Consider the following 16,198-nt stretch of genomic DNA (forward strand, 5'->3'; position numbering starts at 1 on the left):
TTTTTTTAAATTATTTGTTTTTTTTTTATATTTTTAACTAACTCTACTACGGTCATGCATTATTGCGGCTCACCAGAGTGAAATGGAAAAGATAAAATAAAGGAAGCCCATTTTTCAATTGTATTTTTTTTTCACAATTTATTTGGAGTTAAAAATATGATGCGTTTGCTGGGATATAGTACATTTTTTGGGCATTCCGAAAACATGCACAACTGAAAATTGACGATTTTTTATTTATGACGTCCTTGAAAGGAGTGAGCGATATGGCAACACTGCCTTGTAGGTACATAATAAGCAAGGCAAATTATAAATGCAGGTCCTATCTTTAAAAAATACAATTATTCTCTTGTACGTATTCGCTTCATCTTTTTTCCGCTTAATTCGTTGTAAAGAGGTTAGTATTATACAATGCTTCGCTCGGTGATATTATTCGGCTTTACCTTCATCAAACGCGGTGGAATGTGTCGTCACAAAGCCCCCACACGCGATCAGCCGTCATCAAAACTGTCCGAGTCCACTTTGCGTTCGGCCTCACGTTTCCTTTACCGAATTTGTCCCGCGAAAACACGACATCAAAGGATCAAACTAAAGTGCTCTGTAAAATGCGCAGCTCGCTAAGCCCGCCAGGATATGTTTTGATAAGCGCCAAAGCCTTCCGCACCCCGACACCTTTGTTTATAGAGCCTTCCCCGTGCAGTTTCAACCCCCTTTACACGTACATACGTCGCGCGGGCTTACCTTTGTAATCTTATATTTTCTTTATTAGTTTTCAAAGCGCTCTGATAAAAACATCGCGCCAAAATTACAATCAACTCGCCTCTTTTAGAAATATCTAAATTTTAAATTTCACTTTATATATATATATATATACATATATATATATATATATATATATATATATATATATATATATTATATATATATATATATATATATATATATATATATATATATATATATATATATATATATATATATATATATATATATATATATATATATTTATTATATATATATATATATATATATATATATATATATATATATATATATATATATATATATATATATATATATATATATATATATATATATATATATATATATATATATATATATATATATATATATATATATATATATATATATATATATATATATATATATATATATATATATAACTATTTCTTTTTAAAAACATACTCTGAATTATTCACCCTATGTATGATGTGTCATTATTATGGAGGAAATATATATCGCTTACTCCTTTCAAGAACGTCATATATCAAAAAACTTGATTTTTCAGGAGAACGTTTTTAAGGTTTAAAAATATAATAAAATGTTTTAAAAATTAATATCAAGCCACTCATTGAACTTTTAACTGTGCAACAGATCTTTTTAGGTCAAACGTGAAGGTTTTTTCTCCATTTAAAAAATATTTAGTATATTTAAAAAAAAACCTTTTCTACAAAATGCAAAAACAACACTTGTAGCGGGTAAATGTTAAGTTAAAAATATACCGCTTTTGCTGGAATATAGTACATTTTCTAGGCATTCTTAAAACATGCACAACTGAAAATTTTCGATTTTTAATACATGACGTTGTTGAAAGGAATGAGCGATATAAAGTATCACGTTTTGACTAATGTCACTAGTCTGGTTTCGGTTGGTTGGCAGATATTGGTTTTTAGCAATAAGCCAGCCAATGTATTTTCATGTTTACATGAAGTTAAAATAAATAACTAAATACATGAATAAAATTGGTGATACCTACTGTAAATAATTTCCAAACAGACCAAAGTAGGAATATACAAAAACCAAGGTAAATATTGCTCACAAAGACTGCCAGTTGTACGAATGTATTGTGTATGTAAGTGAAGCAATTTAATTAAATCAGAATAAAGCAAGTGTTCTCAGAGAATTCATTAAATTTTGTGTGGCAAACTTGAAAGACGCTTCTGGAAAGGTATTAAGACTGATAGGGGAGCGAAGGGTTTTATATTTCATACGCCGGAAGCATGTTTTAAACATGATACCTACACGTTACGAACAAATTTAATTTGGAAATAATTTAATATTAATTTCATTTATTGATTGGACAGTCACTTTGCGGCATTATTTATCCTAATTTACTTAAAATTTTACTTGGTAAATGTCACTGTTATATTTATTAAAGTATATTATACCACGTGTTGCATTGCAGTCGTTTTCATTCATCACTTTCAAACACCGTTACGACATTTGAAAATAATACAGAATGCATCGAAATACGTGTCACAATATCACCGTACTTAAAATATAATATTAACCTAACTATGTTTAACATTTTTGGCATCTCAACAAAGATGAAAAAGAATATGGAAATCTGAGTATTTACAGGGCTTATGACCTGTCTATAGACTGGTTAAGTGGTCATTTTACAGACATGTGATATTCATTATTCTATCCATGATTGATAACCACTCTGTACAATTTTTTGGAACTCATAAGTATGTCATAAATCTCCTGACGTTTTATGTTTAAGTTCAAGGGAGCCATCTATGCATTGGTTTGTGAAAGCTTTTATTAAGCGGAGGCCCTTTTATTTAGATGTATGCAAGATCTTAACCGGATTATTTTACATTCTGGCAGACGCTTGAAAATATGACATTAATTTTTATGCAGGTTATTATTTGACCAGGTTATTTTATTCATATCATTTTTAGGTATGTCCGAATTCTTATACACAGAAACAAGAATTTAGACCCACCAAAAATTTCTTAATACAACTTTTTCTTTATATTGTGACACGCGTTTTGATGCACTTTTTAACACTTTTATGGTATTTAAAAATTAAATTAAATGCATCGAAACACGTATCACAATAGTTTTTTTTTTAATTCTGATATTTACTAAGTGAAACTTTAATTGAAAATCTTTTCATGAAACTATCATATTTCCCTTTTTAAGTTTTAGCACTTTTTGGTAACTATGGAATATTAAATAAAAACGGGATTTTAAACTGTCTTGAAGGTTTTCCATGCAAATAATTCTAAAGTGCGGGGTGGCTTTTTGTCGTGTAGAACCATCCCCCTGATATCACTCTTCACCCTGTTCCATACATCAATCTGTTATATGGTATATTGCCTACACCATAACACAAAACTCCCAGTACCTACTTATCTGTCTCTGAATTCATCAAATCAAACAAAGTATTTTGTATTATGGAAATCTCACCGCCTTACACATTACTAGTACTAGTACATATATATATATATATATATATATATATATATATATATATATATATATATATATATATATATATATATATATATATATATGATACATTTTATGTAGGAAGTTTCAGTGGGACTGTCGTCAGTTCTCAAAACAAATTAATACGGAATGTGTTGTGGAAACTTTTTCAACATTATAAGTGTCCAAATACTTGTCCACAAATCTGGATTATCTCCAATTATAGGAGTTATTTTTCATATTATCAGTAGCCAAAATAATAATTTTAAGCTAAAATAATAAAAATGAACATTTTGAGTGTGTCCAAATACTTGTTCACAAATCTCGATTATCTCCAATAAAAGGAGTTTTTCATATTATAAAAAGCTAAAATAATAATTATAAGCCAAAATAATAAAAATTAACATTTTGAGTGTGTCCAAATACTTGTTCACAAATCTGGATGATCTCCAATTATAGGAGTTATTTTTCTTACTATTTTTGACATCTCATCAAACTTGAAGAAGAATATGGAAGTCTGAGCATTTACGGTACCGACGACCGTCATAGGCTTAAGTGATAACTTTATACACGTGTAACGTTTAATATTCTGCCCACGATTGACAACCACACTACTTATATTTAAAAAGTTAAATTTTTACCTTAATTTAAACATCTTTTGCGTACTACTTATTCGGCGACATCTATCATTTAAATTAGTAACTTTTTATTGTTAACGACTTTTTTACCTCATCAATAATGAAAGCATGAAAACTGTTTCTTAAATATTTTTTTTTATAATAATTAAGTATCAAAGGATAAGTTTCAAAATATGAATTGAAATTATAAAGAAATTCTTTTAAAAAAATTTAAATCGCTTTTCCTAGAATTCACTTCTTACTCGAAGGGCGTGTATGACTAGATATATCGAGCTAGGAAGCTAGTATAGAAATGTGTGTCAGTACAGAAGAGTGAGGTGTTTTATCTTCTTTGCCTGTCCCTGCAGAGAAACGACGTATTGGTAGTAGTAATACTTCTAATATTTTTCATTTGTATTGTTCCACTTAGATAGGAATCGATATTGAATGACTCCCCCCTTTCCAATAATGATAGCAATAAAAATATGTTTCTAAAACATCATTTTGTTCATTACTGCAGTAACAGTTCTGGTCATTAGCTATGATCACATGTCTGTTGGAACAAAGCCTTATTATACGCCATTAGGCCTGTGTTATCTAAAGCAGTGTTTCGCAAACTTTTTCTGTTCAAGGTACACCTGCTAAATCAAGAAATTTCAGAAGTAGAACAAAGCTTATTTAAAACTGATTTATTAAGATTAATATAATGCGAAAACATATATCGCTCACTCCTTTCAACAACGTCATATATCAAAAATCGTCAATTTTCAGTCAATATAAATCTGAGCCTTTCACTAAGCACAGGCGATCAAAATTTGGAGCAATTTATTTATTTATTTATTGGGAAAGTAACAAAATATTAACAATAAAAAACAAAATATTTTTATTTTAAATATTTTTTACAGGTTTACATTTAAAAGTAATCTAAAAAAACTGTCATCCATATACGTAAGTATAACTTTGTTATATTATAACTTACATTTGTTCATACATCAAATAATCAAATAGTCAAATAGACATCAACAATATCGGGTTAGGTCAACAGTGTCGGGTTATGGTCCCGTGGTTAGTGTCGCAGACTCTTAAGTCAGAGTTTCTCGGTTCGAATAAACCATAATTTGATACCTATTTCTAATAATGAGCCGCTCAGGTTCACAGAAATAGCATCCAATTGAAATATAATAAAAACACAAATATTTATCTTTTTAAAAATACATATATATATACATATGTGTGTGTGTATATATATATATATGTGTATTTATATATATATATATATATATATATATATATATATATATATATATATATATATATATCATCAGGGTTTATGTACTAATTCTAAAACATTGAAAAACTCAGAGTTAGGTTATAGATAATTACCCTCCCGTTACGATACCAAAAACTTGATCACTGCGCAAAGTGTGCCACAAAGTATCTGCGAAAAACATTCAACAAATTGTAGGTGTGTTATCTTCACAAAACTAGACGTTTTTTCCTCGGCACACCAACTAATCACCACGGTACACCAGTGTGCCGCGGCACACACTTTGCGGAACACTGGGCTAATGGGGCAAATCCACGTTTCCAGGGGTAGCTTTATGAATGACTCGGAATGTAAGGGTAGTGTTATGTTTTTATTCCAATTTGTTCTTTACGGGTGACAATAATTTATTCGCATTGCATATAACAGCTCTGTGATGAAAAACTAGCCTTGCGTGAAGCAATTGATTACTAGCCACTCGTAAGCTAAATTAGCACAGCCGAATTAATATTAAATATTTAACTTTTTGACATCTCAACAACGGCGAAGAAGAATATGAAAGTCTGGGCATTTACGGGACTTCAGACCGTCACAGGCAGATTTTAAGTGATCACTTTACACACATCGCTCACTCCTTTCAAGAACGTCATAAATCAATAAACTAGATTTTTCAGGAGATCGTTTTTAAAGTTATATAATATAATGTATTAAAAATAAATTACCAGACACTTATTCAACTTTTTACTGTGCAAAAAATATTTTTAGGTAAAACCTGAAGGTTTTTTCTCCATTTGAAAAATGATAAGTATACTTTTTTTTAAATAATTAAACAATACCATTTCTTCAAAATGCAAAAACAACACTTTCTGCCCTGTAGCGGGTAAATATTAAATTAAAAATATGCCTCTATTGCTGGGATATAGTACATTTTCTGGGCATTCCGAAAAAATGCACAACTGAAAATTGACGATTTTTGATTTATGACTTTCTTGAAAAGAGTGAGCGACATGTAACATTCACGTGTAAGTATTTGGGCACACTCAAAATGTTGTTGCACACAAATAAGATTCTATCGATCTTTGTGCTCATCAATATATTCAGGAATGTCTAAGCGGTATGTGTTTCCAAAGGGAATAAAGTTGCGGCAGAATGGATTCGAACCTTTGACTAGGAACGGGACTAAAACCCAACTCAAAATGCGGTTAAACCCGTCTCTGAATAATTTACCTCAAGGAACTCGCACGAATTAGCCGTGTCTAAATTTTACAAGCCAGTACGAGTACGGGTACTCAACTCCGATTTTGCTATTGATGCTATGGTATGTTCCCTTCCTGTTTTTTCTCACCTATTCATTTTTTCATAATCCAGTATTCATTATACAATATTCTTTATCTTCAGCTCCTTTACTTTACACACTTCTTTATTCCACCAAATACATTGTTCCCTTGTATCAAAAAAAATGAGTACTTGGACTACCAATTTCCTTCACGTATATTAATTAACAATAAAGTTATCCCCGCATCAATCCGATGCAGTTCCTTATCACAATGTGGATAGAGATCAAAGAATAAACCATTCGAAAACTATGATGTAAACATATTCTTAAACTATTTCGATTCATAAAATGATGGATATTGTTCGATATCGTTATCCCTTGACCTGTAATATCACGATGATAACATGATGGATATCGTTCGGTATCATTATCCCTTGAACTGTAATATCACGATGGATATCGTTCGATATCGTTATCCCTTGACCTGTAATATCACGATGGATATCGTTCGATATTATTATCCCTTGACCTTTAATATCACGATGGATATCGTTCGATATCATTATCCCTTGACCTGTAATATCACGATGATAACATGATGGATATCGTTTGATATCATTATCCCTTGACCTGTAATATCACGATGATAACATGATGGATATCGTTCGATATCGTTATGCCTTGACCTGTAATATCACGATGATAACATGATGGATATCGTTCGATATCATTATCCCTTGAACTGTAATATCACGATGGATATCGTTCGATATCGTTATCCCTTGACCTGTAATATCACGATGGATATCGTTCGATATTATTATCCCTTGACCTTTAATATCACGATGGATATCGTTCGATATCATTGTCCCTTGACCTGTAATATCACGATGATAACATGATGGATATCGTTTGATATCATTATCCCTTGACCTGTAATATCACGATGATAACATGATGGATATTGTTCGATATCGTTATCCTTTGACCTGTAATAGCACGATGATAACATGATGGATATTGTTCGATATCGTTATCCCTAGACCTGTAATATCACGATGATAACATGATGGATATCGTTCGATATAATTATCCCTTGACCTGTAATATCACGATGATAACATGATGGATATCGTTCGATATCGTTATCCAAATTAGAATAACGCATGACTGTTGCAGTCGGCGTCGGCCCAGGCGGCGCTGCAGGCGGCGCAGGCGCTGGGGGGCGTGGCCGCGGGCGTAGTGGCGCTGCCAGGGGCCACCAACGGGGGCGGCGTGCCCGCCGACATCCAGGGCGGGCCCAACACCGTGCTGAGGGTCATCGTGGAGCACATGCTGTACCCCATCGTGCTCGACGTGCTGCACACCATCTTCCAGCGATACGGGAAGGTGCTCAAGATCGTCACCTTTACCAAGAACAGTGAGTTTCCTATTTTTATTTAAAAATATTAACAATTTAAGTGGTACCACCTTATTTATTTTAAGTGGTAAATACCATTTTTATTTTAAGTGGTAAATACCACTATTTTATTTTAAGTGGTAAATACCAATTTTCTTAAAATCTATTGTGAAGCGTGTTTCGATGCATTCAGCATGATGATTTAAAAAAGACAGATATTACTACTAAGTGACTGCCGACTCCATTAATGAAAGTAATTTTGCTATTTTGATTATAAGCTCCCAGTTATATTTTTTCGCTCCGAAAAAAAAGTATCTCCCGTTTTTAATTTATTCAACTAACTAACTAACCGCCACGCCGTTTCCCCTCAAGGGTAGGCAGAGGAGAGCATAGAACGCCACACCACTCTGTCTTTACAAACAATCTTCACCTCTTCAACATCCATGCAATTCTCATATACTCCTGCCGATTATGTCGACTCCTTACCTGTCATTAGCCTCCCTCAAATATTTGATATACTTGATCCTGCCAAATTTTCAACGATCTTCCTATGTTCCTACTTCCAACTACATACATTTGCCTAAAAAAAATATTTTACTGTCCTTGCTTTGCTCATTTGATTCACTTGCCCAAACCATCTCAACACACCTTTTTTAATTTTATCGATAATGCTCATCTCAGCTTTGCATTCTCTCCTTATATCACCATTCAAACATCTATCATACATCGTTTTACCACGCATTTGTCTGAAAGGTCGCATTTCTACTGCATTCAGTCTACTCTAATCCTTCTTTAGCAAACACTTCCATGCATTAGATTTGAAACCAGGACTCTACTGTGCATTGCCAGTTTAGCTTTTCCTGGAAGGTTAGAAATTATTATACTCCTGAACTTCTGGTAAGCTAGTTTAGTCTTGTACATGAGTAATCATACATCGTTGTTTCCCAAGTATTTGAAGGAAACGAGTGACTTAAATCAAGTCCCACCGCATTCATTTCAGTCTTAAACCGACCGACCACATTTCCTAGACACTCATACTAAGTGTGTCGCCTACTTTCAAAATCCGCCAGATCCAATTTTATAAGATTTTAAAATAAATACTCTATCGGAATGCCAATGTGGGGTTTATTGCTTAAAAAATTTATATACTTGAAAACCACGCTAAAATATAATTGGAAAAGGGAGCAGAGGAAGACCGAGAAAAACTTAGCACGATCGAGTACGCCAAATACTTGAAAATGGTCAGGTTAGGAGTCGAAATAATCGGCGGGCAGGTATGTATGAGGAGATGCATGAACATGGAAGAGGCGAAGAATGTTTGCAAGGACAGAGTGGTGTGGCGTTCTATTCTCTCTGCCTAACCCTGCAGTGAAGCGGCGTGATGGTTAGTTTCGATATATTCATGCAACTTGCCTTTTAACCCATATCGGCCAATCAGAGAGCAAGGATAGGTCAAAAATTAAGATGACGTCATTATCGGTTTGTGTCTCGTGTTTTTTTTAAATACTGAAATACTTTTCCAAAAAATTGGAAAATTCTCTATTTTATAATATTTTATCTAAAGATATACAAAGCTTTGTAACATAAATGTTACACGGAGAATTTGGCATTTTTCGTAAAATCGACTCACATGGATCTGGCGGATTTTGAAAGTAGGCGACACAAGTCTTCATTATATTTCTGACTGACTTACTACCTATGAACTTTACTTCTTATTACTTGTGATTCGAGATACAAGACGAGAATTTAATGCATCCCTTTCATCTTCAACGTCTAATATTTACACATTTTGACATAGATTGACATAGAATATTAAAGTCTGGGTATATACAGAACTATCTTAGGCTATTTAAGTGATCATTTTACGCACGTGTAACATTCACCATTCCACCCATGATTGATATCCACACTACCCAAAATGTTGGAAGCAATACATATCGCTCATTCCTTTCAACAATGTCATTTATCAAAAAACATGATTTTTCAGGAGATCGTTTTTATAGTTTAAAAATGCAACGTAAAATGCAATGTATTAAAAATAAATATCAGGCCATTATTGAACTTTTTACTGTGCAACAGATCTTTTTAGATTTTTTTTTCTCCATTTGAAAAATATTAAGTACATTTTAAAAAATAATCAAAATATACCCTTTCTTCAAAATGCAAAAAAAAACACTTTCTGCAAGTAAAAAATAAGCTAAAAATGTGCCAATTTTGCTGGAATATCTTACATTTTCTGGGCATTCTGAAAACATGCTCAACTGAAAATTTACGATTTTTGATATATAATTTGACGCTCTTGAAAGGAGTGAACGATTTATCATAATATCTCAAATGGCTTAATATTCGACTTCATGGTAGCATCTATGGATGGTTAGAGTAAGATTTTGTGCAAATTCCTAACCAGATTGTTTCACATACTGGAAAACGCCTGAAAACATTTTTTTATATAAAACAATATAGCGTTCAATTTGGTTTGTCAAACGTCAAATTTAATTTGTATGGCATCTAATTTAATTTGTAAGGTGTTAAATTTACAAAGTTCATAAAACGTAATTTTTTGTTAGGCCTCCAATTTGGTTTATACTACGTCTAATTGGGAATGGTGCTCAAGAAAAATAAATATAATAATATTTAAAAAAAATGAGAGAAGAACTCAACTGGTTATCTATAAAAAAGAGACTAAAATTAAAAATGCTGTTAATTTTTATATAAATTTTAAACGATAAATTACCCAAATATTTTAAGGATAACGTAGTGTTAAACAAAAATTTTCATGAACATATTACTAGAAATAAGTATAAAATAAGACTGCCATTGTTGAAAAAAACCGAGTCACAAAATTGTTTGATGTATAAGGGTTTAAAAATTTATGATGAGATGCCTGAATGTATGAAGAATGAGAAGAGTCTGAAAGAATTAAAAAATAGTTGTTTTGTTTACTGTAAGAAGATGTAAATATATATATATATATATATATATATATATATATATATATATATATATATATATATATATATATATATATATATATATATAATATATATATATATATATATATATATATTTATAAATAAATATATATATATATATATATATATATATATATATATATATATATATATATATATATATATATATATATATATATATATATATATATATAATATAACGTCTAATTAAATTGGTCTCGCGTCCAATTTGATTAGTTTACCGTTTAATTTAATTTTGTAAAACGTCAAATTTCAATTTTAAAACCTGCACAATATTTAAGTAGTGAACACCCCCCCTTAAGATTAACTCTCTCTCGCCTCGTCGGGAAGTTGCAGCGCTACTCGCCGGCACCGCAAACTCAACTTTAATACGATGTGGAGGACTCTATGAACATTTTGATACAAACGTATCGAGTTAATTTACTTTCATCGTGTAAAACTTACCAACCTGCACTTCATGAAACCGTTCTAGTATTGCTGATACCGGCGGCTCGATACATTTTTTACAAAAACATGATTATTGACTATTTGCTATCTTACTAGCTTAATATTGCCCTGAAAAAATCCCAAGGCGATTTCAAACTTTTTTTATATATAATGGCGTTGCATACAAAATATGTTGCTTTTGCCAATGTCAAGTTAATTAAATAATATTTCTTTATTATAAAATATGATAGACTTATTATTTAACTATAAATTGATTCCGTTCTATTTCATAAAAATAACTAAAAGTTTGTAGATAGTTGGGTTACTGCTCGCCAGGATGAGATGGATATCGGAAGTATAATATATTGACTTATTAAAAATGACTAACTGCATTGATTTCTTGAATGTTTTCCGCAGATACTTTGTGGCACATTTTATAAACTTTGTAAATTTAAACAACTTTGTTTAATTAGCGCGCGGCTTCATACTGTTTTGGGTGATTCCGTTAGTTGTTATTTGGGGTTGCTACGCAATGCATAATAAAAATAACATTTAGGATTTTTTCAGAGTGTGTGGAAGTTTTTGGTAAGGGAATGTAATAAATTATGAGTATTTTAAAGTTTTAGAATTTAATAAACCCTGATGATGACAAGGTTCTTTTCGAAACCGGTAGGTTAAAGTGCACTAATAATAAAAAAAAAAAGTGGTTGAAACAATGTTGTTTAATTTCATAAAACAGTATAGATATTTATTTTCTTGCCCAGCAAAAGTAACTTAAATGTCCCTCCTGAACATTTTACGTTTTGTTAGATGATCACTTTCCCTGTCATTCTTCTTCTTTTAACTCACATACGCACTCCGTGGTGCATAGGGCACTGTATCGTAGCGACTCAGTGTTATCTTGATCATTAATTGCATGAAGGACAAGGTGATCAGTCCTGCGCTCCGTGTACCAGTCCAGGGTGATATTAAATAAATATGAGAGTGAATTTCACCCATATACGACTACGATATTATTATATTACGAGTTTAATATAATGTTTGGACTCAAGTCTTGCTTTTCCACTCAATGTACGCCATCAATCCCGGAAAGTTAGACTTAACGCCTCTTGTTGGTCGGAAGTGGGACTTAGCGTGTGCAAAGCCCTTCGATCACGGCGCACTCACCCCCTACCCTCACCCAAAGCACGATTTATACTCCAATACTTGTTAGGGGTTTGATAAATTTTAATTGAATGGTGATACCTTCAAGAAATCTTCCCCCGCCAATAATACATGGTCCGACATACGCGCCCTTAGCTTTTTAATGTGTTCAAATAAATATATATGTATGTGCCCTACGTAAAGTGCTGTATCAACTTTTTTGTCAATTTTGAGATATTTGGTGTATTTTATCAACTGACCGTTATCTACAAATATAAACAAACAAAAATATATATAAAATAAATTACGCCTAGTTTTCAGGCGTAGAAGACGCTATCTACATCGAATTTTCGAAATGAACAGATCTCCTAAAACGTTAACTACTTAATTTTGAAGCAGAATGTTTTTAAATGATTTGATATATTATTTTATACGTTTTGGAATGTAAAATGCTAGTCTAGAATTTCGGATAAAACCGTTAATTAATTTTAAAAAATACAACATTTTGAGTGTGTCCAAATACTTGTTCACAAAATCTGGATTATCTCCAATTACAGGAGTTATTTTCATATATTTTCATAATATAAGAGTTTCTGCTTAGTAAAAAGCTTCTTTACATCTCACCAATAGATGTCTCTAGTGAAGTTCTAGTGATTCAAGAACAAGGTTTCTAAATTGGTTCATATATATATATAGAACTTCCAAGAATTTGAGTAGTGTGGTTGTCAATAATGGGTGGAATTGGTGAATGTTACACGTGTGTAAAGTGGTCACTTAAATCAGCCGATGACGGTCGTCAGCCCCGTAAATACCCAGACTTCCATATTCTTCTTCATCTTTGATGAGATGTCAAAAAATAATATAAAAAAAATACGTTGAAAAAATCTTCTAAGCTCTCTCCTGTAAAGCAACAGATTTGCAGATAGAGAGTATTTTACGTAGGGGCCGTCGATATATGTGGAGGTCCTCACGTTACATTTTCATTATAAATGATTTTAAGTAATCAGGAATTCTAGCTTTCAAAATTGTTACGTTTTGGTGCGATTTAATGATTTCATATTGGTTTAACACAGGATTGGTCATGTTTTGGTCATGTCGAATAAAGTAAAACAGAACAGATTTGCATGTAAAGGATTTTTCGTGCAATATTAGCAATGTAACTTTTCGGTGAGGACCTATACATATGTAGAAACATGCGATTATTTCATACATTATTAAATCGAGGCATTTATTTTGATGAAACATAAGTTATGTTAATATTAAATTTATCGCTAAAATGTTGCAACATTTCATAAATTATCAACATACGTGGGTATATTCAAATTTTCCTAATATATTAGAATATTGTAGTTAAGTACTTATAAGTTTGTACATTCATATATGACACAATATATTATAGGCTTTAGACAGTTAATTTTGGCAGTGTCATTATAGAATATAAAATTTTTCAGGAGATCATTTTTAAAGTTTTAGAATATAATAAAATGTATTAAAAATAAATATCAAGCCACTTATTGAACTTCTTACTGTGCAACAGATCTTTTTAGGTAAAACCTGAATGTTTTTTCTCCATTTGAAAAATATTTAGTATGTTTAAAAAAATAATGAAATAATACCTTTTCTTCAAAATGCAAAAACAACACTTTTTGCCCTGTAGCGGGTAAATATTAAGTTAAAAATATGCTGCTTTTGTTCGGATATAGTACATTTTCTGGGCATTCTGAAAACACGCACAACTGAAAATTGACGATTTTTGATATATGACGTTGTTGAAAGGAGTGAGTGATATATTGCACACATGATACGTGCATTAAAATGGACGCTCTAAACTTAATTGATTGCACTAAGTAGCAGGGCTAGGGAATCATCGAGTCTTAGTGTAGAGTAAGTTGTTTCTATTGTGTTGCAACACTTTTACTAAGCCGGAGTGCATCTCTATCGCCCACTAGAAACTTACTTACGGGGGATTACGTATTTCCTAGAAATTTAATCCGAGCTTAAGGGATGCGAACACTTTGAATATTCAGATGTATTTGAATATTCCCATGAGTCGGCAGAGTGTGGCTCCGGAGCCACATGCGGCATTCGACCTTTCAAGTGTGACTCCGGTATAAATATTTGCGGGAACATTTTTTCAAAGCATGAACTTTACTTAAAACAAGCTGTGAAATCGTCTGACTGACGAGAACCTGGAAACGTGCTAAAAATAACGACATACAAACCTGACTTAATCCTACTTTTAAAGGAGGTGCAAGGACATTATTCGCAATAAGTATTGTTTATATGGATACCTTACTTTGAAAATATTTTTTATCAATGAATAAAATTCTTATTATGTGTAAAATCAAGTTTTATTGGGTGTTCCCGTAATTTAATAAGGGTCTAAAATGATTATATGATAAATGTGTATTAAAATTGCAAACAGAATTGTATCTAAAGAAAAAATATATTTGTAATTTTAATTTTAAGTTTTACTCGGTTGAACACGATTTATAAAAATCTATTGTAACGTAGACTATAGGGGAGAGAACTTAGTTATCATATTATGAATTATGGGTTCATCGGTATTTATATTTTTATTAATTTCTATTGTTTCAAAATTTTGCAGTTTTTGACATATTTTTAAGATTTCTAAGTTCTTCGTTTGAGTAATGTTTGATTCGCTTCTTTCATTGTCAGTCTACTCCCGACTCTTTTCTCCGCACATCTCTTAACTCTGCGTATCCGCTACAACGCATGTCGGATATAATTTGATCCATGTAGGTTAAGCGGGGGTCATCTTATGTGGTTAATGCCTTCCAAACGCCTTCCGCAATCGTAAAAAGCAGGTCTGATTGTCTTATATTATGGTCCATCCATTTAACTCGCTGTTGTGCTACTTTATTTTGTAACCATCTAGCCTTACTTAAAATCAATTAAAGTCTGAAAAATGATTATTTAGTGATGTGAATATTTGTCTGATAAGTTTGCCGACTTCTGATAGGTTGCTAGCCACAGCCACAAATCCCCAAAGAGTAATGAACTAGCAACCGGTTTCCCCGAAACGGCACATAATTTATTTAATGCATTTTTTATTCCGCTTTGTGAGTAGAGCTGGCTGCACAGCGGCAAGACGAAGGATTATATCTAGGAGGCTGTGGCCACCCGGGCGGGTAATCGGCGAAACATCCGTTTGAGGAGCGTCTCGCTGCTAAAAAAGCGTGTTGAATAACCGCACTCTGTTGGAAATGTAATAACGTTTTCGAGTTCCGTAAATAGAGATCTCTTCAACTTCCTGGAAGCCTGCTTCTACTTAACCCCCACTCTATTCCGCGGTTACATTTTTCTAGAGTAAATACATTCAATTTTGCAGTTTTTCCTAAAAATTACATAAAAAATCATAATGATCATAATTTAATTACTTTTTTAGTATTAAATTATTAAATCAAGCACTGATTTTTTGATCCAACATTTAATACGTAAATGCCAAATCTATAAAAAATATTTTTAAAAGTGTATGGAAAGAATGAAAGAATTAGTGGTATCTACTATTGAATTCTTAAGTAATAAATGGATAGATTATACCACAAATTGACTGCCGAATATATTAATTAAAAAAATGAACGAATGAAAGGCTGAGATAAGCATTATCGATCTTTGTATCGTTGTACTAATGTCGCTCTCTTCTCCTACACTCCCGTCGCATCGGAGTGTATAAATGTATAGCTCTTTTTCTCTTTCTCTCTAAGCTTTATACAAATATCTTTTTTCTCTTTCATGTAACGAAATTTACCTTATAAACGTAACGCTTCCATGACAGTCAATATCTTTTCTTCAAAATGGAAAAACAGCACTTTCTGCCCT

General features: G+C 32.0%; 1 protein-coding gene across 3 annotated transcripts in view; it reads left to right on the plus strand.

The window, feature by feature from the left end:
* Positions 1-16,198, plus strand: part of LOC148300760 (polypyrimidine tract-binding protein 3-like) — a 105,649-nt gene that overhangs the window by 40,911 nt on the left and 48,540 nt on the right. For 2 of the 3 annotated variants that reach the window (XM_088274318.1, XM_088274316.1), the window contains exon 4: positions 7,574-7,814. In XM_088274318.1, coding sequence (XP_088130444.1) covers positions 7,574-7,814 — 241 coding nt within the window. The remainder of the gene's footprint in view (positions 1-7,573; positions 7,815-16,198) is intronic. The other variant, XM_088274317.1, reaches the window with a different exon arrangement.

Source organism: Brachycentrus maculatus, unplaced genomic scaffold, assembly GCF_059751285.1.
Source record: "Brachycentrus maculatus isolate JH-2025_06_01 unplaced genomic scaffold, ASM5975128v1 h1tg000657l, whole genome shotgun sequence".
NCBI classification, from domain to species: Eukaryota; Metazoa; Arthropoda; class Insecta; order Trichoptera; family Brachycentridae; genus Brachycentrus; species Brachycentrus maculatus.